General features: G+C 41.5%; 1 protein-coding gene across 1 annotated transcript in view; it reads right to left on the bottom strand.

The window, feature by feature from the left end:
* Window positions 1-5,658: 5,658 nt before the first annotated feature.
* Window positions 5,659-24,029, bottom strand: part of LOC311106439 (ankyrin repeat and SOCS box protein 2-like) — a gene marked incomplete at both ends in the record, with an annotated part of 40,596 nt that continues 22,225 nt past the window's right edge. Inside the window, 3 exons of the mRNA XM_084148774.1 lie at window positions 5,659-5,816; window positions 8,252-8,405; window positions 11,268-11,841. Of these exons, the coding sequence (XP_084004900.1) occupies window positions 5,659-5,816; window positions 8,252-8,405; window positions 11,268-11,841 (886 nt within the window). The remainder of the gene's footprint in view (window positions 5,817-8,251; window positions 8,406-11,267; window positions 11,842-24,029) is intronic.

The raw sequence follows: 24,029 nt of genomic DNA, 5'->3' as shown, positions 1-24,029 counted from the left end.
CAAACAAACTGGGCAAGGTTTTTCTGGTCACTCATGGAGTGGACTTGGAAGACAAAATTACGCTTAAGGATGTGATTTTGATGCAGGAAGCTGCTTCTACGATTGACAAACAGTTATGGCTAGACTGAGGTGCCGTCGAAGATGCGATGGGTCTTTGGAGAAACCATGAGGGGTTGATAGTAGCGCCTCTAGACCTATTAGGTCTGATGATTCAGGAGTGGTTAGCTCATGTTGCAAGGGGGAGGTTAGGAGAAAGATCACAAAGGAGTATGGTTTTTGTGCACCATATTTGCTTGAACAGGTTGACTATGTCATAGGCAGGTGCACAATCTGTCTGAAAAATAATGTTCGCAGAGGTGTGACTGTTCTTCCTGGTTACATTACAACACCGAGAGGTCCTATGCGTGAGTTGGTTATCGACTTTGTTGATATCATAAAACCAGTTGGGGAAAAGATACATGCTGGTGGTTGTGGATAGATTTTCACGATGGCCGGAGGCATGTCCAACCAAGCGAAAAGACGCTCAGTCGGTTGCCAAGTTTTTGTGTAAAGAAGTCATAAGCAGGTGGGGACTTCCCGATCGAATATCCTCAGATAATGGGAAAGAGTTTTGTGGATAAATCAGTTAAATTGATTTTGCACTAATTTGAAAAAAGTCAGACCAAAACGTTACGAAAACTAGGGTTGGAGTAACTCTAGGAAATTTTGAATATCTGATTATGCAATAATTTTCATATTTCTTTGCATATTTTTGTGATATTTAGTGTTTTCTTATGAATCAAAGGGGGGAAATGGAATGTGATTCATTTTTATATATCATTTTTATATATTCTTTTTGATATTGATGTTTTAATTTTCATGTGTTGCTTTGCAAAAGATACTGGTTGGTGTTTTCTTTTCTTCCAGAAGCATATGGGGAATGTGTAGAGTGGGATTCAAATACTCAAACATGGACAATATGAATGGACTGGAGGAAGTTGAACAAGGACGGTGTGGAAATGTTCGACGTTGCATTGAAAGTCGACACTGCTGAGGAGCTGCAGTGTAGTGGACTACATTCCAGGGTCTGCAATGATAGATATAGACATATTTGCATGTGTAATACAGTGGGGGAAAAAAGTATTTAGTCAGCCACCAATTGTGCAAGTTCTCCCACTTAAAAAGATGAGAGAGGCCTGTAATTTTCATCATAGGTACACGTCAACTATGACAGACAAATTGAGAAAAGAAAATCCAGAAAATCACATTGTAGGATTTTTAATGAATTTATTTGCAAATTATGGTGGAAAATAAGTATTTGGTCAATAACAAAAGTTTCTCAATACTTTGTTATATACCCTTTGTTGGCAATGACACAGGTCAAACGTTATCTGTAAGTCTTCACAAGGTTTTCACACACTGTTGCTGGTATTTTGGCCCATTCCTCCATGCAGATCTCCTCTAGAGCAGTGATGTTTTGGGGCTGTCGCTGGGCAACACGGACTTTCAACTCCCTCCAAAGATTTTCTATGGGGTTGAGATCTGGAGACTGGCTAGGCCACTCCAGGACCTTGAAATGCTTCTTACGAAGCCACTCCTTCGTTGCCCGGGCGGTGTGTTTGGGATCATTGTCATGCTGAAAGACCCAGCCACGTTTCATCTTCAATGCCCTTGCTGATGGAAGGAGGTTTTCACTCAAAATCTCACGATACTTGGCCCCATTCATTCTTTCCTTTACACGGATCAGTCGTCCTGGTCCCTTTGCAGAAAAACAGCCCCAAAGCATGATGTTTCCACCCCCATGCTTCACAGTAGGTATGGTGTTCTTTGGATGCAACTCAGCATTCTTTGTCCTCCAAACACGACGAGTTGAGTTTTTACCAAAAAGTTCTATTTTGGTTTCATCTGACCATATGACATTCTCCCAATCCTCTTCTGGATCATCCAAATGCACTCTAGCAAACTTCAGACGGGCCTGGACATGTACTGGCTTAAGCACGGGGACACATCTGGCACTGCAGGATTTGAGTCCCTGGCGGCGTAGTGTGTTACTGATGGTAGGCTTTGTTACTTTGGTCCCAGCTCTCTGCAGGTCATTCACTAGGTCCCCCCGTGTGGTTCTGGGATTTTTGCTCACCGTTCTTGTGATCATTTTGACCCCACAGGGTGAGATTTTGCGTGGAGCCCCAGTCGAGGGAGATTATCAGTGGTCTTGTATGTCTTCCATTTCCTAATAATTGCTCCCACAGTTGATTTCTTCAAACCAAGCTGCTTACCTATTGCAGATTCAGTCTTCCCTGCCTGGTGCAGGTCTACAATGTTGTTTCTGGTGTCCTTTGACAGCTCTTTGGTCTTGGCCATAGTGGAGTTTGGAGTGTGACTGTTTGAGGTTGTGGATAGGTGTCTTTTATACTGATAACAAGTTCAAACAGGTGCCATTAATACAGGTAACGAGTGGAGGACAGAGGAGCCTCTTAAAGAAGAAGTTACAGGTCTGTGAGAGCCAGAAATCTTGCTTGTTTGTAGGTGACCAAATACTTATTTTCCACCATAATTTGCAAATAAATTCATTAAAAATCCTACAATGTGATTTTCTGGATTTTCTTTTCTCAATTTGTCTGTCATAGTTGACGTGTACCTATGATGAAAATTACAGGCCTCTCATCTTTTTAAGTGGGAGAACTTGCACAATTGGTGGCTGACTAAATACTTTTTTTCCCCACTGTACATAATTTGTGTCATATTCTTTCTGTATAAATGTTTTGAATAATTATGTTTTCTGTTGTTGGGTACATGTGGGGACCTCAGATGTTTTGGTTTTTTCTTTGACGCTTAGGGATATTGGGTCTAGGCAGGGACAGAGAGAATCCACAGGAGGGTCCGATGGGTCGCCCAGCCTGAATGTGGACATTTTTTGATTGTATTTTGTTTTCTGAGGCTTTCATGTGTATTCGATTGCACCATAGCTTAAAATGCATTGATAAAAATTTATAAATTGATCTGGAGTACTGAGGCAGAGGGGCTGTGAGAGAATTTTACTGTCTTGATTGATTGATGGATATTTGGAAAGAAAGCTGCCAGACAGGTTTTCGCTCTTACACTCCATAAAAATGTGTTCACACTCCATAAACTTGGTTTTATTGCTAAAGTTACACAAGATTTGTCATAATCCTATTATTTTTCTTTTCGAGACTTAATTAGTCTCGAAGGGGGGAAATATCTAGTATCTGAACATTAATAGCTTTGGCTGAGGTTTTCATATTGTTGGTTAAATGAACTTTGCTCTTTTTTTCTGAAACATCTGGAAAGTATTACTATAGGGGCCCCCTAAAACAGTGGACATTGGGATATGTGGAGGCCAGGGATTGGTCTATTCAAACACGCCATCTTATGTTACATAGGATATATACCATGTTTGAACAAAGGGACGGGGAGAGTGATCATATTTGAGATTGGGTTTGTTGCTCTCCAGATTCTGCAGAAGTCTGTAAATTGATGCTGAAATCTTTGATATAATAAACCTTTATAATCAAAGTACAGTGTCAGCGGATTTCTTATCAACACATCATCGCAGCATCGTTCGGCCACCACATAACAAAATGTGGAAAAAGTCAAGGGGTCTTCATTGATCACACCTTTAATTACACGTTGGATAGATATTATGGAAATTATAGATTTTCTTTTAATTTTGTTGGGTAATGTAAGTGTATTGCCTAATGTGAAAACTATGTAATCTACCGTAATTTACAATACTGTAGCATATTACTTTCAGCTCTTCTAAAGGCAATTTGAAACACGTATCTTGCATTGTTTGCTATTGAATTAACTGGGAGTTAAAACAACGAATTGAAAAGATATCAAGTTGTGTTTTGGTGATTAAACCAATGTTCTCATTACATTTCAGAATAAACTTCTATTTTGAATCAATGGTTGTGTGGTGAGAGATGTTTACAATCCAAATGAATGCACAATGACAGGTTATGAATGAAAGACCGGCTGTGTTACAAGTGTGACCAGTTTGGGGTTTTGTACAAAGAGTTGTCAAAATGTACCACATACTTGTGAAAATGTACCACATACTTGTGAAAATGTACCACATACTTGTGAAAATAGTACCAAAGCGATAAAAGAAACCTGTAATTCAGCGACGTATTTTGCCCATCTGGGTGTGCATAATCATTTTTCATTTCGAAATTGTACTAGACAGATATGCCAATTCTTGACAAGGCTGATGTTGTTAGTGAATTATACCTATGCTCAAAGGAGGAGCATGGTTGTATTAGTACCCCATGAAAGCCTACTGTGTGATACCTTTTTATTGAGAGTGACCTCCTTCAGAAAATGGTGTTATAGCCTACTTTTATGGTTTCTAAAACAGTTTTAACTATGATATCTTAATAAAGGGCAATTCATCAAATTACACGTTCTTCTTATCTTTTAATCTTCAGAATGTAGAAACTGTGCTAAATATGAGGCTGAAAAGTGGTGGAATTTTCATTTTAGGAAAATGGGAAAGAGGTGCAGTGCAAACAACAACAACAATTATTTGGGGTATGAAGATGAAGGAAGGCTGTATTATAGCTCAAAGATGACTTGTCATAAAAATAATTGTCATTTCTACATTTACCTTTAGTGCAGCATAATTAGGATTTTGCACATAACAATCCATACATATAAATGTGAACTTTGAATTGATAGATATTTTTTACACTCAAGTAACACCAAACAACAGCAATGTCACCTCAATCTAGCCAATACAACCATCTGCAAAATTCACTGGGGAAAATCATAGAGCAGGATTTACAAACAATAAATCAAAGCGTATGTTTTTTTTAAATAGCATATTGTCTTAGGTTAGAGTAAGACACACTTCTCAAAAGATCCACCTGCTCTATGCCTTTGAGTTGCCGCTACTCAGTTGAAATTAGCTGTGAGCTATTAAAGAGAGACTGAGGTGCTAACAAAGTAATCTTCTGTGGCGTTCCTCAGTTTGGACAGAGTGGACCACTGTGCTAGAAGTGATGAATTCTACAGAAAAGGCGGGCTGTGCTTGTGTGTTCATCTGTCAATCAACATTGTTTGTAAGTAGCTTATGTTGCCTTGACAGGTTTTGCAATTATATACTAGGTTTATAATACTGAACAATGCAGTTTTTAGTCATGGATACAGAATAGCTTGCTTCTAAGACCTGTTTCAAGACTAAAACAGCTGCCTCTACCATATGGATGTTTGTGATAATTCACAATCCAATGAATGATCATAGTCTAATTTGACAACAATCCAAGATAATAGATAACTTTGTAGATTATTATATGTGGTAAAATGTGAGCCATCATAACATGGACAGTACATTGCATGAATAATGCACTAGATTGGGTTATGTGGTACAGTATTAGTTCAGTCCAATGCCAGAGGGCAAGAGGGATGGAGGTGTCAACAGAACTTCATCCATGGATCAGTCCTCTGTGAAGTCATTTGGCACCCTCATGAGGAGTTTGTCTGAAGTGAAGTGCAAGCACATACACTTACCAACTTTGATAAGTCTACCTTAGTCTGGTCTTAAAGTTTAATTGTGAACTCTAGCTTTGCTCAAATATCACACTAAAAACACTGAATATGTGAAGCGATTTTGTGCTATATTCCCTCTGTCGTCTCTTACTTTGACTATGATTTTACACATTAGTATTCACAAAACTCTTCTTGGTTGCGCGCTTCATGGTTGAGGTACTTGATCAGTCGTGGTGGGAGGGGCAGTTTGTTGATGCACCTCAGTCTGTGGATTCCAACTTGCTGGCGGATCTTCAGCCTGCACAGCTGCATCAGTCGACGTGGTGGCGCTGGAAGACAATGGCAACATATATACGGTGATATGTAGTAATATATGCTTGTATACAGTCTAGACAGTATATATATATATATATATATATATATATATATATATATATATATATATATATATATATATATAACATGTGCACAAGTCACTCCAAATAAGTGCCCGTTTGGGCAGTGGCTTCTGTGCATGCGTGCATGGCATCCCCCCTCATCACAGCAGTAACCCCAGCAGCCAAGGGTGTAACTTTGTGTTGCATATTGGGGGGGTCAACACCCTTCCAGGGGGGTCCGGGGGCATGCTCCCCCTGGAGATTTTTAAATATATAACTGTGAAATGCTTGTTTCTGGTAAATGTTGTAGGGAAAATACATCCAAAACTTTCTTGATAATTTGGTCAATATATCCCAACCACAACTGAACGACTGTGAGAAAGTCAGTTCTGGTGACTTTTGTACTCCAAAATGAATGAAAATAAATTGATGCTGACACCGCCTAAAATATACATTGGTCCACATACTGGTCCATATTATCAGGCTGGTGTGTTATTTAGCAAAAAGCATTATCAGCTGTAGCCTAACTCATGCAGCATACTGGCTATAATCAAATAGGCTGAAGCATAGGGGTTGCCCATTTATATTTGTGCTAATCATTAGCTAGATCAGTGCTTCCCAAACGTTTTCAGTCATAACCTTTCATCATGGGGAACAGAATTGGTTCTGGAAGTGCTCTAAGTGTGACTATTAGGTTGCATAAACGTGATTAGTGCTATCCCCCAACACTGTTGGCCTTCAAATTTGTTTTCTGAACATAAATAAGGAGGATAGGCTGCTGGTCAGAGTCTGGGAGACAGGCAGGGCAGGCTGCACTAAGAGAAACAGGCTTGCTTGAGCCTACTACCTGAGGTTCAGAGAAACAACCCTTCTCTGATTCTGTAGCCTACAAGAAACCACACATTTTAAGGTTTACAATACTACCAAAGTTGTCTTTGAACTCTCAAAACGTATCCCAATATAACCGTTACTAATTATCCCTTGTTTTAAAAAATAGCGCTGATGCATATGATGCGCATCTCGTCGATACGCAATAGAACATTTCTCAATTTGAAAAAATATATCATTCTTATTCGTGCTTATGAATTGACCATGTTCAATTTGACTGTACTATTTTTTCTCCCCCAAGTTAGCCCACAGTTTTGAGGGTTTGTTAAGAAGAGAGAGGAGAGAGCGAGAAAGAGAGGAGCTATTGCACATTTCTCTGTTCTCCTTACAAGCCTTGCTCAACTTTTTTTCCTTTCACAAACCATTGCCTTCACAAACCAGCACACTTTAACTTGAAATTAAAACAACTTTCTGACAAAATTACAAATGTGTAATATCTAAAAACTTAGCTAGCTAGACTATCTTACCTGGATGGATGCATCTCCCTCTCTGTCACGGATGCCATGGTTGCTGTCACGTAGTATAATGATTTGAAGACAGGCGCAGGAATACGTATTAGGGGTTTTATTTACTCCACCCAACATAAACACGTATATATATACAAAAGGGATGTAACCCAAACAAAGAGTGAGGTGTAACCTCTACACAATACACGGGATGAGACCCGTAAACAACAAGAGCACAATACACGGTACTCACGAGACCAACGGACATGGGACAAGACAGTCCGGGGATGGTGGTAATGATCCATGTCAGTGACGCCTAGAAAGCCAGTGACATAGACCTCCGGAACTGGTGAATGGAATGAGCAGCAGTACCGGGGGGATCCGTGACAGTTGCCCTTAGTTTGAAGATGTAATCCGGAGACAGGTGTTTTAAACAACAGCCTTCTGTGTGTTCTCTTTTTGACTCTGTCTGCATATTTGCAATCAAACGCTAGAATTTTCTCCATCTCATTAGCTATCATACTCTAATTCTACTGATTCAAAATTCGGTCCTCCAAAAAGTGGAGAGCAACACTTATGCAGTTCTACTACGTGATATCTTTCAAAAAAGCTGCCTTAGAAAGGATACTACACATACTGACCAACTCATGTTATAGACAGAAGCGTGCTACATGGCAGACCAATCCGAACTCATCTCTCGGCATGTCCAGCCCACTCATTATCTCAGCCAATCATTGCTAGCGGGAAGGTTGCTGTCTTTTTCTGTGGCTAAACCATCTAGGCTCATAATTTAACAATTGTATTCATATTTACAGATGGCATACACGTTTGTTATTAAGTCACATGAAAGTTCACATGTTCCAGAAGGCATTTCTGCCAAAAAACGCATTTTGATAGTTTAAAAAAGTTTACATTCAAATGGCTCTCCTGTGAAGTAGTGACGCGCGAGATACGCCTAGTTTCCTGAAACAAGTCACATATGTGTAATTGTGTCTGTGTATCTACAGTATGTGAGCATATCTGCGTGTGTTTGTTTGGAAGTCAGACACTCACTTGCTTTTTCCTTGATGACTTCCCAGTCCTTGAAGCTATCTAGGTGTTCAGTAAGTCTGGAGCAGAGTTTCACCTGCCCAACATAATCCAGGAGTACGTCTATGATGGGTCCTGCCCAGCGGCTTATTGCCCGAGTAGAGATTATCTCACAAAACTAATGATGGAAACACAAACAGCAATGGTCCCCACTTTACAAGAAGTGTAAGAAGTGTCCCACATACCTATGTGCTAACATGACTGCATGACAGTTACATTGGTGATTACAGTGTAGATAAACATTGTTACATAGTAAATCCAAAAAACATTCCTTACCCAAGGACACTTCAACAGGTGACTATCCAGGAAAATAAAGAAAAAGGAGCACTCGGTTTCTGCATAGATCTGATAATTTATTGACGGGACATATTATGAAACAGAGTGCTCCTTTTTCTTTATTTTCACCCGTTGGTGTCCTGGGGGTAAGGATTGGTTTTTGTTAAAACTGCTATACCTGGCTGTAGTATAATTACTACTAGGTATAGTGTAATACTATACCAGTCACGTAAATATATATACACTGCTCAAAAAAATTAAGGGAACACTAAAATAACACATCCTAGATCTGAATGAATGAAATAATCTTATTAAATACTTTTTTCTTTACATAGTTGAATGTGCTGACAACAAAATCACACAAAAATTATCAACGGAAATCAAATTTATCAACCCATGGAGGTCTGGATTTGGAGTCACCCTCAAAATTAAAGTGGAAAACCACACTACAGGCTGATCCAACTTTGATGTAATGTCCTTAAAACAAGTCAAAATGAGGCTCAGTAGTGTGTGTGGCCTCTTCGTGCCTGTATGACCTCCCTACAACGCCTGGGCATGCTCCTGATGAGGTGGCGGATGGTCTCCTGAGGGATCTCCTCCCCTAACGAATTTGCCAATCTTGGTGTTCTCTGGCAAATGCCAAACGTCCTACATGGTGTTGGGCTGTAAGCACAACCCCCACCTGTGGATGTCGGGCCCTCATACCACCCTCATGGAGTCTGTTTCTGACCATTTGAGCAGACACATGCACATTTGTGGCCTGCTGGAGGTCATTTTGCAGGGCTCAGGCAGTGCTCCTCCTGCTCCTCCTTGCACAAAGGCGGAGGTAGCAGTCCTGCTGCTGGGTTGTTGCCCTCCTACGGCCTCCTCCACGTCTCCTGATGTACTGGCCTGTCTCCTGGTAGCGCCTCCATGCTCTGGACATTATGCTGACAGACATAGCAAACCTTCTTGCCACAGCTCGCATTGATGTGCCATCCTGGATGAGCTGCACTACCTGAGCCACTTGTGTGGGTTGTAGACTCCGTCTCATGCTACCACTAGAGTGAAAGCACCGCCAGCATTCAAAAGTGACCAAAACATCAGCCAGGAAGCATAGGAACTGAGAAGTGGTCTGTGGTCACCACCTGCAAAACCAGTCCTTTATTGGGGGTGTCTTGCTAATTGCCTATAATTTCCACCTGTTGTCTATTCCATTTGCACAACAGCATGTGAAATGTATTGTCAATCAGTGTTGCTTCCTAAGTGGACAGTTTGATTTCACAGAAGTGTGATTGACTTGGAGTTACATTGTGTTGTTTAAGTGTTCCCTTTATTTTTTTGAGCAGTGTATAATATATATATATATATATTAAAGTAAAGTAGGACCTCAAAATAGATAGGATACACCATTATTGGATCCCTTTATAAAGATGAGCAAAAAATACTATATAGAACAAATAATACAAATATTGAGCTATATTTATATATGCTCCCAAACATTTTTTCATTATATTATTTTATACTAATACAATTGTTCTGAGAAATATATGTTTTTACAAGTAATAAAAAAAATCTTACAAATATAAAGTCAAGATTATTGATCCCCTGTTTTCAGTACTCCAGCACCCTCCCCTAATGACACAGACTTTTTCAAAAAAGAAATATGACATTGGAGAACACATTGGGAGGGATCTTAGACCATTCCTCCATACAGAATTTCCAGATCCTTGATAACCTTCGTCTGTGCTTATGGACTGCCTTTTCAATTCAAACCTCTTAAAAAATAAATTGATGCCAAACCCACCACTGGTGTGTGTGGCCAAAGAGCTCTATTTTCATGTCATCCAACAAATGTAAATGCCTGGAGTTTGCTAAACGGCATTGGCACTTGGATTGAAACCGATGCTATGGTCAGATGACATGAAAATAGAGGTATTTGGCCACGCACACCAGTGGTGGGTTTTTGTGTTCGAAAGAAAGAGGCATATGCAGAAAATAACCCCATACCTACTGTAAAATATGGTGGTAGATCTTATGGGGCAATTTTGCTTCCACTGGTCCTGGTTCCCTTGTTAAGGTCAACGGCATGAACTTTACCGAGTATCAGGACATTTTAGCCATAAACCTGGTTGCTTCTGCCAGGAGGCTGAAATTGGAATCCAAAAGTGGATCTTCCAGCAATTCAATAACCCCAAGCACACATAAAAATCCAAAAATAAATGTTTTTTGCAAATCAACATTTTGCAATGGCCCTCTCAGTCTCTGGACAGGAACCCCATTGAAAACCTATGGTTTGAATTGAAGAGAACAGTCCATAAGCGCAGATGAAGGATATCAGGGATCTGAAAAGTTTCTGTACGGAGGAATGGTCTAAGACCCCTCCCAATGTGTTCTCCATTCTCATAAAACATTTGGGAAAAAGGCTCAGTGTTGTTATCCTTGCAAGGGGAGGGCGGTGGAGTATTGAAAACAGGGGATCCAATCATTTTGACCCCTATCCTTTTTTAGATTGTTTTATTGCTTGTTAAACAAAATGTATTTCTCTGAGCAATTGTATTAGTATAAAAAACAAAAATACAATAGAGCTCAGTATTTGTATTATTTATTTCATACAGTCTTCTTTTCACATCTTTGTCAAGAGATCCCTAAAAAAAATGTACCCCACTGTACGTGAAAATATTACACATGCACATACTAAACATTTCACTCTTATTCTGTTTACCTGAACAGGTTCCCCAGTATTTCTGTGTGTATCGGTATTGTACCGCAAGTCATCTCTCTCAGAGGTCTCCTGAAGGGGTGGGTGTGTACCACTGCTGTAAGTGCAACTAAAACAGGAGAGGGCATCGCAGCCGTTGTCCATCAGATACTTCAGCATGGACAGATACTTCATACTGAACATGACGGTGGCCGGGAATGAGGTGGGGTGAGTGGGGACGTAGGCATTGACGTTGGCCATGTGCTCCACCAGCAAAGTTACCAATTCGATACTACCTTGCCTCACGGCCACCAGTAGCGGGTTGAAGGTGTCCAGGTTTGGGTTGGCGCCAGCTTCTAGAAGCATGGTGGTCGCGTCCACGTTGCCGTTGGCGACGGCGAAGTAGAGCGTTGTGCTACGATGGTCCTCGTACATCATGGATCGGTCCTCCGACAGCATGGCATTGACGTCGTAGCCGGCCTCGATCAGGACCTCCAGGACATTGTCCCAGTTGAACTCGGCGGCCAGGTGGAGGGGACTGACGCCACTGCGTTTCACACTGGACTTCCTGGTGGCTTTGATCAGCAACGACACGATACTGAAATAGAAAATCACACAGGGGAAATTAGGGGATGCCCAGAGTTGAGGATTAGGGACCTAGGGTTGCAAATTCCCCAAAAACGTTCCCAAAGTTCCCACGTCTTTCAGAAATCCCAATTGGAATATTCCAAGATGGAGAATTCCCTCCCTGGATATTACCCTCCTGATTGCGGGAATCCTCCAACCGGAATTAGGGGTCGAAGTCTCCACAAGTAAAGCCCACCACAAAGGCAGGACACAAGGGGTTTATATTCTAGGCGGAACAATACAATTTCTTCACAGCTTGGTGTTAGTGTGTCTAGAATATGTTTCACACGTCCGACTAAATGTGTATGCATGCCTAGCATTTCGTATCGTGTGCTCTACGAACTGAATGATTACAGCAGCATTTTCATTGGTTGAGAGTCCCTTTCTAACTTATTTCTGTTGAGGTGCGGACTCCTGGAGAAAAGGTGCAAGTGAAAGGGAAGTCGGTAGAATCAGAAACTGAAACTAGGGGGTAGGGTAGAGTACAGGATAGAAAGAAGGTGGGGGAAAGTACAGTAATTGTATTATTATTGGCCATGATGACATAGATGGCCATGACATGAGCGGTTCCCACGGATGTAGCCTTTGTGGGAGCAAAAACTCAGAATTTGACCACAAAATTATGCATCACTTGTTGCAATCAGACCAATTTTGGCAGAGTTATGCTTTTAAATTTGTAATAAAGGAGACTGTACTTCTAAGAAAACAGCCTTCGTGCAATGACGGGCTGCTCATGCTCAAAGCTCCCACTGTGCGATTTGGCACAGGTCACTGTGCCAATGACAGCACCTCAACTGCACAGGACAAACATACAGTGAGGGAAAAAAGTATTTGATCCACTGCTGATTTTGTACGTTTTCCCACTGACAAAGAAATGATCAGTCTATAATTTTATTGGTAGGTTTATTTGAACAGTGAGAGACAGAATAACAACAAAAAAATCCAGAAAAACGCATGTCAAAAATGTTATGAATTGATTTGCATTTTAATGAGGGAAATAAGTATTTGACCCCTCTGCAAAACATGACTTAGTACTTGGTGGCAAAACCCTTGTTGGCAATCACAGAGGTCAGACGTTTCTTGTATTTGGCCACCAGGTTTGCACACATCTCAGGAGGGATTTTGTCCCAATCCTCTTTGTATACGAATGTTTGAAGAACGATCTGGCCTAAAAGGCCATGTACTCTTATAATCTCCACCCGGCACAGCCAGAAGAGGACAGGCCACTCCTCGGAGCCTGGCTCCTCTCTAGGATTCTTTCTAGGTGCCTGTCTTTCTAGGTTTCTTCCTCGGTTCCTATTTTTCTTTTTCTTAGCCACTGTGCTTCTACATCTGCATTGCTTGGTGATTGGGGTTTTAGGCTGTGTATATGTATAGCAGTGTGACAATTTCTGATGTAAAAAAGGGCTTTATATATTTTTTTCGATTGATTGATTGATTTTGATTGATATTGGGTTTAACAACTCTGAAAAACGTTTTTCTACTGAGCAAAGCTTGGGTTAAAATCACATGTTAAAGAAGCGCTTATTTAACACAACACTGACTTAATTGTATTATATGAAACAATTTCAAAGATTTTACTGAGTTACAGTTCATGTAAGGAAATCAGTCAATTGAAATCCTCTTCAATGGCTGTGCGAAGTTGCTGGATATTGGCGGGAACTGGAACATGCTGTCATACACGTCGATCCAGAGCATCCCAAACATGCTCAATGGGTGAAATGTCTGGTGAGTATGCAGGCCATGGAAGAACTGGGACATTTTCAGCTTCCAGGAATTGTTTACAGATCCTTGTGACATGGGGCCGTGCATTATCATGCTAAAACATGAGATGATGGCGGCGGATGAATGGCATGACAATGGGCCTCAGGATCCTGTCACGGTATATCTGTGCATTCAAATTGCCATAGATAAAATGCAATTGTTTTCGCTGTCTGTAGCTTATGCCTGCCCATACCATAACCCCACCGCCACCATGGGGCACTCTGTTCACAACGTTGTCATCAGCAAACCGCTCACCCACACGATATCATACACACTGTCTGCCATCTGGCCGGTACAGAGCACACTTCTCCAGCGTGGTAGGCGAACGCCGACAGACTGGGGATCCGGCAGCCTCCTACAGCTGTGGAAGATACTGGTCATCCTGGGTTTCCCCCCTTGCCACTGGAATTCACCTTCCTACAGTGAAATAGTGCTGTTGGGGATTGCACACCCTCAGCAGCACTTTAAATAACTTCCTTTGCGCAGGTATCCACTACTGACCTCGGTGAAGCCATCAACCGGAAACTGGACTAAAGTCTGGTGGCGTTGGGGTGTCTGGTGACGGGGGCAGGAGTGAATGCACCGGGAGCCCTTAATCAGACCCCTGGACGCCAGCGGCACAGGACTACCCCTGTGTGACTGAGCAGCCCTATTCAAGAGCCACACTGCTCACCCTAGCTGGGGAGAGGCCTAGAAAAGTTGGCCTAAAAATTGCCCACTCACTCCATCCTGGATAGGCTACCGCACCTATTTGGAGTTCCACTCAGCGGTCGAAAAATGCTAAAGAAAATAATTTCCCTGAAACTGGCAACATGGAACATTAGAACTCTTTTGGACACTGACGATAATAGCGATAGACCCCATCGGAGAACAGCTTTGATTGCTGCAGAACTAAGGCGCTACAACATTGACATTGCTGCCCTGAGTGAGAACAGGTTCCTAGATGAAGGTTCCCTGAAAGAGGAGGGAAAAGGCTATACCTTCTTCTGGAAAGGTTACCCTCCGGGTAGACAACATCAGCATTGTGTGGGACGGGCAATTAAGGACAGCCTTTTACCCAGCCTCACTGAAACACCTGTCGACATAAGTGAAAGACTCATGTCTCTCTGTATCCCCTAGCCAAGATGCGTTATGCTACTCATCTCAGTACATACGCACCAAATTTACCATCTGAAAATGAGGCAAAGGACTGCTCCTACCAGCCACTAGATGAGGCCCTTCACCACATCCCCAGGAATGACAAGATCTTTCTGCTGGGTGACTTCAACACTAGGGTAGAACAGAACAACAGGATATGGAGCGGAGTGCTGGGTAGGCATGATGTTGGCCAGGTCAATAAGAACGGTATGAGACTGCTAACTCTATGTGCCGAGCACGATCTCATTGTCACTAACACCTTGTTCCAGCAGAATAACAAATATAAAACATAATGGATGGATCCACGCTCCAAACACTGGCATCTGATCGACTACGTCATAGTGAGATGTTCTGACACTAATGACGTCCTGCTGACAGGTGCCATGAGGGGTGCAGAATACTGGACAGATCACTGTATGATACTGGCTAAACTCCAGGTGAGAATACGTCCCCCCTAACGCCTGCAGAACTCCAGTAAGAGGCGTCTGCACTGTACCTGGCTTGAAAAAGCTGCAGTAAGGGACGAGTTCCATTGCACTCTCGCTGAAAGGCTGAGGGAGACTGAGCCTCTTCTGAGCGCAGAGGACCCAATGGACCGGAAGTGGGCATCTATTAGCTCAGTGCTCTATCAGGCAGCGGCCCACTCCATTGGCTACAGAGGTAGGAAACATCAGGACTGGTTCAATGAGAACTCTGACACCATCACAACCTTACTGGACAATATGCACAAAGCGCACAGGGAAACTCTCAACAGCCCCACATCTGCTACCCTCTGCCAGCAATGGCATGCATCACACAAGGAAGTAAAGGTGAAATAAATAAAAAATAAAAAACCTTGGGTGCTCTGCAGAACGAATGATGGATGAATAAGGCACAGGAAATCCACATTTATGCCGACAAAAACGAAATGCACAATTTCTACAACTCAATGAAACCTATTTATGTCCGTAGAAGTCGCTCCATCACCCCCCTGAAAACAGCTGATGGTTTGACTCTCTTGAAGGACCAAAACCACATCCTGATGAGGTGGGCTGACAACTTTGAAGCACTACTCAATCAGCACTCTCCTACAGACCACTTCATCCTGGAAGAACTGCCTGTCCGTCCACCCATTCAAGACCTCAGCCATTCGCCAACCTTCCAAGAGGTGTATCAGCTATCCGTTCCCTCAAGAACAACAAGACTCCTGGTGCTGACAGCATCCTGGCAGAGCTACTTAAGAAGGGTAGTTACTTCTGCACCAGAACGCTCCACCAGTACATCACGGAGGTTTGGGACTGGGAGATCGTCCCCCAACAGTGGCAGGATGCAAACATTGTCACCATCTATAAGAACAAGGGAAATGGCCTTTTGGAGTAAGCATCGGTGTGAGGCAAGGGTGTGTACTGGCACCTGTACTCTTTAACATCTTCCTCCTATGTGTCACCCAGTTTCTCCACAAGGAGATTGAGGACAGCAGCGGGGTTCCGGTGGACTTCAGGCTGGATGGAAACCTGTTCAACATCAGGAGGCTCCAAGCAACCACCAAGGTTTTGACGGAGCGGGTTCTTGAGCTGCAGTATGCTGATGACTGTGCTCTTGTGGCCCACACTCCGGAAGACCTTCGGTCTGTCCTTGTAGCGGCTGTGAGGGTCTATAGCAGGATGGGACTGTCTATCAACACCACCAAGACAGAGGTGGTCTGCCAATGGCGATCCAGCCCTCCACCCACCATGCCTGTCTTCACCATTGAACACAAATCACTGGCAATAGTCCCATCTTTCAAATACCTGGGCAGCATCCTCTCAGAGGACTGCAGCATCGACCTCGAAATTTAAAATAGGATCAAGCAAGCATCAGCTGCCTTTGTGAAACTCTGACACAGGGTCTTCCAAAACAGGGATCTCCACCTCCACACCAAAGTCGGCGCCTATCAAGCCGTCTGCATCACCACACTTCTTTACAGCTGTGAAGCCTAGGTCACTTACAGCCGCTACAACAAGCAGCTAGAGCGATTCCACATAAGATGCCTGCAGCGCAATCTGGGAATCACCTGGAAATACTTGCTAAGACCAACTATAAGAGTATGGAGGCCATGGTCACCCAACACTAACTACGCTGGCTTGGGCATGTCATTAGAATGTCTCAGGAGCGCTTGCCGCAGAAGATCCTGTATGGCCAGCTACATTTTGATTAATCCGTGTTGAGCACACTTCTCCAGCGTGCCAGTGGCCATCGAAGGTGAATATTTGCCCACTGTAGTCGGTTACGACGCCAAACTGCAGTCTGGTCAAAACCCTGTTGAGGACAACGAGCACACAGATGAGCTTCCCTGAGACAGTTTCTGACAGTTTGTGCAGAAATTCTTCGGTTGTGCAAACCCATAGTTTCATAAGCTGTCCGGGTGGCTGGGCTCAGACGATCCCGCAGGTGAAGAAGCCGGATGTGGAGGTCCTTGGCTGGCGTGGTTACACGCGGTCTGCAGTTGTGAGGCCGGTTGGACATACTGCCAAATTCTCTAAAATATGACATTGGAAGCGGCTTATGGTAGTGAAATGAACATTCAATTATCTGGCAACAGCTCTGGTGGACATTCCTGCAGTCATCATGCCAATCGCACACTCCCTCAAAACTTGGGACATCTGTGGCATTGTGTTGTGCGACAAAACTACACATTTTAGAGTGGCCTTTTATTGTCCCCAGCACAAGGTGCATCTGTGTAATGACCATGCTGTTTAATCAGCTTCTTGATATGCCACACCTGTCAGGTGGATGGATTATCTTGGCAAAGGAGAAATGCTCACTAACAGGGATATAAACAAATTTGTGCACACATTTTGAGAGAAATATGCTTTTTGTGCACATGGACAATTTCTGGGATCTTTTATTTCAGCTCATGAAACATGGGATCAACACCTTACATGTTGCGTTTATATTTTTGTTCAGTATATATAAAAAAATATTTGTGTGCAGAAATGCCTTCTTGAACATGTGAACTTTCATGTGCCTTAATTACAAAGTCGTATGGAATCCGTAAATATGAATAGAAATGTGAATAAATTATGATCCTATTTCAGCCAAGGAGAAAGTACTGATCTACAGTGCCTTCATAAATGATTCATACCCCTTGACTTATTCCACAGTTTGTTGTGTTACAGCCTGAATTCAAAATGCATTTAATAAAAATTTTATCCTACCCTTCCAAACACAATACCTCATAATGACAAAGTGAAAACATGTTTTTAGAAATGTTTGCAAATTTATTGAAAATGAAATACAGAAATTACTAAAGCACCTTTGGCAGCGATTACAGCTGTGAGTCTTTCTGGGTACGTCTAAGAGCTTTCCACACCTGGATTGTGCAACATTTGCCCATTATTATTTTCAAAATTCTTCAAGCACTGTCAAATTTATTGTTGATCATTGCTAGACAACCATTTTAAGGTCTTGCCATAGATTTTCATGTAGATGCAAGTCAAAACTGTAATTTTGCCACTTAGGAACATTCACTGTCTTCTTGGTAAGCAACTCCGGTGTAGATTTGGCCTTGTATTTTAGGTTATTGTCCTACTGAAAGGTAAATTAATCTCCCAGTGTCTGGTGGAAAGCAGATTGAACCAGGTAATTTTTTGGGGGATTTTGCCTGTGCTCCATTCCATTTCATTTTATTACTGAAAGACTCCAGTCCTTAATGATTACAAGCATACCCATAACATGATGCAGCCACCAAATTGCTTTGCCACATTTTTTGCAGTATTTCTTTAGTGCATTGTTGCAAACAGGATACATTTTTTGGAATATTTGTATTCTGTACAGGCTTCCTTCTTTTCACTCTGTCAATTAGATTAGTATTGTGGAGTAAGTACAATCCATCCTCAGTTTTCTCCTATCACAGCCATTAAACTTGTTTACTGTTTTAAAGTCACCATTGGCCTCATGGTGAAATCACTGAGCGGTTTCCTTCCTCTCCGGCAACTGAGTTAGGAAGGACGCCTGTATCTTTGTAGTGACTGGGTGTATTGATACAATATCCAAAGTGTAATTAATAACTTCACCCTGCTGAACGGGATATTCAATGCCAGATTTTTTTTTTAACGCATCTACCAATCGGCACTCTTCTTTGTGAGGCATTGTAAATCTTCCTGGTCTTTACGGTTGAATCTGTGTTTGAAGATCACGGCTCAACAGAGTGACCACACAAATAATTGTATGTGTGGGGTAAAAATCATGTTCAACACTATTATTGCACACAGAGTGAGTCCATGCAAGTTATTATGTGACTTGTTAAGCACATTCTTACCCCCTGAACTTTTTTAGGCTTGTCATAACCAAGGGGTTGAGAATACTTATTGACTCAAGACATTTCAGCTTTTCATTTTTAATTAATTTGTAAAAATGTCTAAAAAAATTATTCCACTTTGACATTATGGGGTATTGTGTGTTGGCCAGTGACAAAACATCTCAATTTATTCAATTTTAAATTCAGGCTGTAACGCAACAAAATGTGGAAAAAGTCAAGATGTGTGAATTATTTCTGAGAAAGACAGGATCCTTCCTGGCTAGCCATGATTGGCTGAGATAATGGAGGGGTTGAACATGTTGAGTGTTGGTACCCTGGCGCTGATGTGTCTCTCTCCTCACTGAATTAATGCCGTCAATGGATGAATACAAGATAGAAACTGATAATCGTGCACTTGCCTTTACAATTACATTTGAATGACCTGAATGATGAGGGTGAAGAGGGTGATTGAATTTAGAACAATAGTGTAATGATGATGAAGAATTGTGAACACCAAGAAAGCAGCTACTACTGCCAAGAAGGCAGCCAAGGCAACACCCTAAAATTAAAGCTGACAATATGCACTTTAACCTCATATTCATTGTATAATTTCAAATCCAAAGTGATGAAGTACAGAGCCAAAACAAAAAAAAATGTGTCACTGTCCCAATACTTTTGGAGCTCACTGTATTTCACCCAAAGCTGTCTCCGTTTACTCGCTTCATATTTTACCCGATCACTTCTCATCGCATGTTTCAGTCTGATCATTTTTGTTTTGTTTTGTTTTATTATGTAACTTTTATTTATACAGGGTAGGTCGCCATTGAGACCAGGGTCTCATTTGCAAGTGCGCCCTGTGAACATGAACATACAATAATATATCAATACAATAAATTCAACAATAAATAGATTAATCAAAACAAACAACTCTCACATATCACCCCCCTTAAACTCGATCTAAACTGTCCAATGGAGACAAGCGAGTCTAATTTCAAGATGGCCTGAAGGCTATTCTATGAGCTGGGGGCATAAAAACTAAAAACATTTTCCCCCAGGTCAGTGGAGATCCGCGGGACCTCCAGAACCAGCCAGTCCTGAGAGCGGGTCTGAAAATGGCTGGATCTCCAGTTAATACGTGAGCTGAGGTAGTGGGGGAGTCTCTGAAGAACCACTTTATATACAAAAAGTAGCCAATGCTGGGCCCTTATGGTAGTCAGACACTCCCAGCCAACAGAACTATACAAAATGCAGTGTTGTGTACAAAAATTGTCTCCAGTGATAAAATGCAGTGCTATTTTAAAGCAGAGGCCTACGCAGGGATGTAATTTTGATTATATCACCATAATGAAGTACTGGGAGAAGCTTTGCTTGAACAACCGTCCTTCAACTTTCCCAAGTGAGGCAGGATTTATTTCTATAAAAGAAACCAATCTTAATTCTCAGCTTTTTTGTCAGTTTTTCAATGTGTGTTTTAAAGAGAGCTTATCGTCAATACAAATACCCAAGTACTTATGATGGGGAACTTGCTCAATTTGGGCTCCCTTCAATGAGCAAATACGCAGGTCCTCAGGGTCAATATTACGAGACCTAGAGAACAACATAAACTTGGTTTTATTAGCATTTAGCACTAGTTTAAGATCATTAAGTGATTTTTGAATTGAGTAAAAACCATGCCGAAGGTCATGAATGGCCTGCTGTACTGAGGGGGCACAGGAGTAAATAACTGTATGATCCGCGTAGAGATGAATGCTACAGGTTTTAACAGATAGACCAATATTATTTATATAAATAGTGGAGAGAACATGGCCCAAAATCCATCCACACCTTTCATAATATTGAGGAAACTAGATTTGATACCGTCCATTAGATAGTTATTTAACCAACTGCAAAATGCCTGATCTAGGCCTATTTCAGACAATGGTCAACCGTATCAAATACCTTCTGTAGCTCAATTGGTAGAGCATGGCGCTTGCAACGCCAGGGTAGTGTGTTTGATCCCCGGGACCACCCATACGTAAAAATTTATGCACACATGACTGTAAGTCGCTTTGGATAAAAGCGTCTGCTAAATGGCATATTATATTATAAATAAGATGGCACATAATCTCATCTAAGACAAGTGTAGCCACTGAAACAGTGCTATGTCCAGGTCTAAAACCAGATTGGTGCTCATTAAGAATAGAATGAGAAGTTAAACATGTTCTAAGCTGAGAGACTTTGGCAAGGCAAGATAGCTTGGAAATTGGATGGTAGTTATCCAAGTCAGAAGGATATCTGCCTTTGTGTAGGGGGAGGACTTCTGCTGATTTCCAGATCTTAGGGATAACCCCAGAAACAATTGTCAAGCTAAAAATATAGGCTAGTGATTCTGCAATAAGTGATTTTTATTTTTACATTGATCTTCAATAAGGCACTTAGTACATCATAGACATCAAATGGTTGAATTGAAAATGAGGAATGTGCATCTGGGAACGTATCCTTCTCTGCAACCTGGCTCGAGGTGAGTAAAGGACTCCCTCTGCTGGAATCAGAGTTTACAGAAGCTATCTTATCAAATAGGTGGCCCGCTGAGGCAAAGTGGTTATTAAAAGCACCACAAATGTCCATCTCCTCTGTAATGGGACCAGAGGCTGTCCTAACCTGCTGGGGTAATGTTTAAAGCTGGGGAGCGGGTTGGTTCAGTTATCAACTTAGTTAGACTTAGCTCAATGCAGATATTTTTCAGCCTATCAGTAGCTGGCATCAACCAATCCAGATTAAGATCACCCAAAAATGTTAATTGCTGAGGCAAAATGTCCATCTTATCTGTAATGGCTGTCATAACCTGCTGGGGTAATAAAGGGATGGAGTTTTGTTTCAGAGATTTTACTACCTTTCAGAAGGCAGCTGGATTCCCACCATTCTCAGATACAGTGGTTCCTCAATTAAACGTTTCAAGCTTATGCCGCGACCGTTTGTGGTAGAGGGTGGCAGATTTTGGTAAATTGCGTCATTCTGTCATTGCACCACACTATCACAAGAGGGAGTTAGAACGCTGATCTATCGGTAGTCTAACCTCAACAGGATCGGTGTCCCGTATATGGGAAGGTTGAGCTAACGTGCGCTAATGTGATTAGCATGACTGTTGTAAGTAACAGCATACTTTCCAGGACATAGACATGTCTTATATGGGCAGAAAGCTTACATTTGTGTTAATCTAACTGCACTGTCCAATCTACAGTAGCTATTACAGTGAAAAAATACCATGCTATTGTTTGAGGAGAGTGCTTAACAACAAAAAACATATCAAGGCAACTGGTTTGATACATTCATCTCTGAAGGTAAATAATGTACTTACATTCAGTAATCTTGCTCTGATTTGTCATCCTAAGGGTCCCAGAGATAAAATGTAGCATAGTTTTGTTTGATAAAATTCATTTTTATATTCAAATGTAGGAAACTGGGTTCTACAGTTTGAACCCCTGCTGTCACTGGTTCCACACCTTTTCAAAGATGATATTTCTTTTTTTACAAAAATAACGCATGTTTTTTTGTTTGCATGATCTTTTAGCAGATCTAATGTGTTGTATTCTCCTACATTAATTTCCCATTTCCACAAACTTCAAAGTGTTTCCTTTCAAATGGTATCAAGAATATGCATATCCTTGCTTCAGGTCCTGAGCTACAGGCAGTTAGATTTGAGTATGTCATTCTAGGCGAAAATTGACTATCTTTCGTAAATGAATGGAGGTGTGAATGTTTCAGTCCGAGAGTCTCGCTTCTCTGGCACTAGAGTCCTGCATCAGGCAACAACCAAAAAAAATAGCTGGTGGGTGGTCCCGGAGTTGAGAGAGAACTTGGGTAAATACAATGGCGCAATTACACTTGACATGTGGACTGACAATTTATCAAAAAACAGGCACGGTGGGCTTTTGGTTTCTCTCCCTCTAAAAACAGAAATAAATAATTCTAAATAACAAACTGGCTTTACTCACCACAGTGTGAAAGAGTGATAGCCCCTCTATATGAAGTGGGTTTCTGAAACACGGAGTCCTTTTTTGCTGATGTGAAGAAGAAACTGAATGAAAGAGAGTCCAGCGAGGATAGGGAGGGGAAAAAGGTTGTCCATATTTTCAAGACCTGAGCTACTTTATTTATTTAGTTTGTTTAGGCTATTTAATATATTCGTTTAGGCTTGGCCTATTTAGAAGGCTATTTAATATATTAGTTAAGGCTTGGCCTATTTAGAAGGCTATTTCACAGCATAAAGCTATATTTGTCAGCATAAAGCTGAGTGACTCACTCCTTCGTGGCTTTGGATCAAAATAAATAAGTACCAACATTCTTTCTGATAGTCTTTAATAAAGAAATGTTTTGACCAAGTTAATCTGCTCATGTTGTGTGCGTTCAATTATTTGTGACATTGTGGTTACAATGAAGAATTTAAATGAAATAAATGAAATAAATCCTATTCATAATGAATAATCAAATGCATGTTGCAAGCTTGTCATTTTTCCTTATTTAATTTTCTTGTAAGATTTTATTTTATATTTTTAGACAATACAAAACATACAAACAACAACTACATCACACCTGCCTAGACCCACCTGCTCACACCCCCATCTCCAGCGCCCGCATCACTCTCCCCCACATGGCCTCAAAGTGCACCATTTTGTTTCTCTCCGTCGCCCACACGCACTTTCAACATTTGGATAACAAAGCATTTAAAGGCTGACATTGGTTGATTTTCAGTCCACATGTCAAGTGTAATTGCATCATTGTATTTACCCAAGTTCTCTCTCAACTCCAGGACCACCCGCCAGCTGATTTCTTTTGCCTGATTCAAGACTCTAGTGCGATAGGAGAGAGACTGACTGAAACATTCACACCTCCATTCATTTACAAAAGGGTAGTCTAATAGCTTGGCTAGGTGTGACAAATCCCCCAATTTGTGCCACAGTTTAGACTACCGATACATGCAGTCAGAGTTGAGTCCTATTGTAAAGTGTAGCCTAATGGCC

The sequence above is a fragment of the Coregonus lavaretus genome (assembly GCF_964263955.1).
Source record: "Coregonus lavaretus genome assembly, chromosome: 31".
Classification (NCBI taxonomy): Eukaryota; Metazoa; Chordata; class Actinopteri; order Salmoniformes; family Salmonidae; genus Coregonus; species Coregonus lavaretus.
The sequence above is the reverse complement of the archived record's forward strand: the minus strand, read 5'-3'. Positions and strand labels throughout refer to the sequence as shown.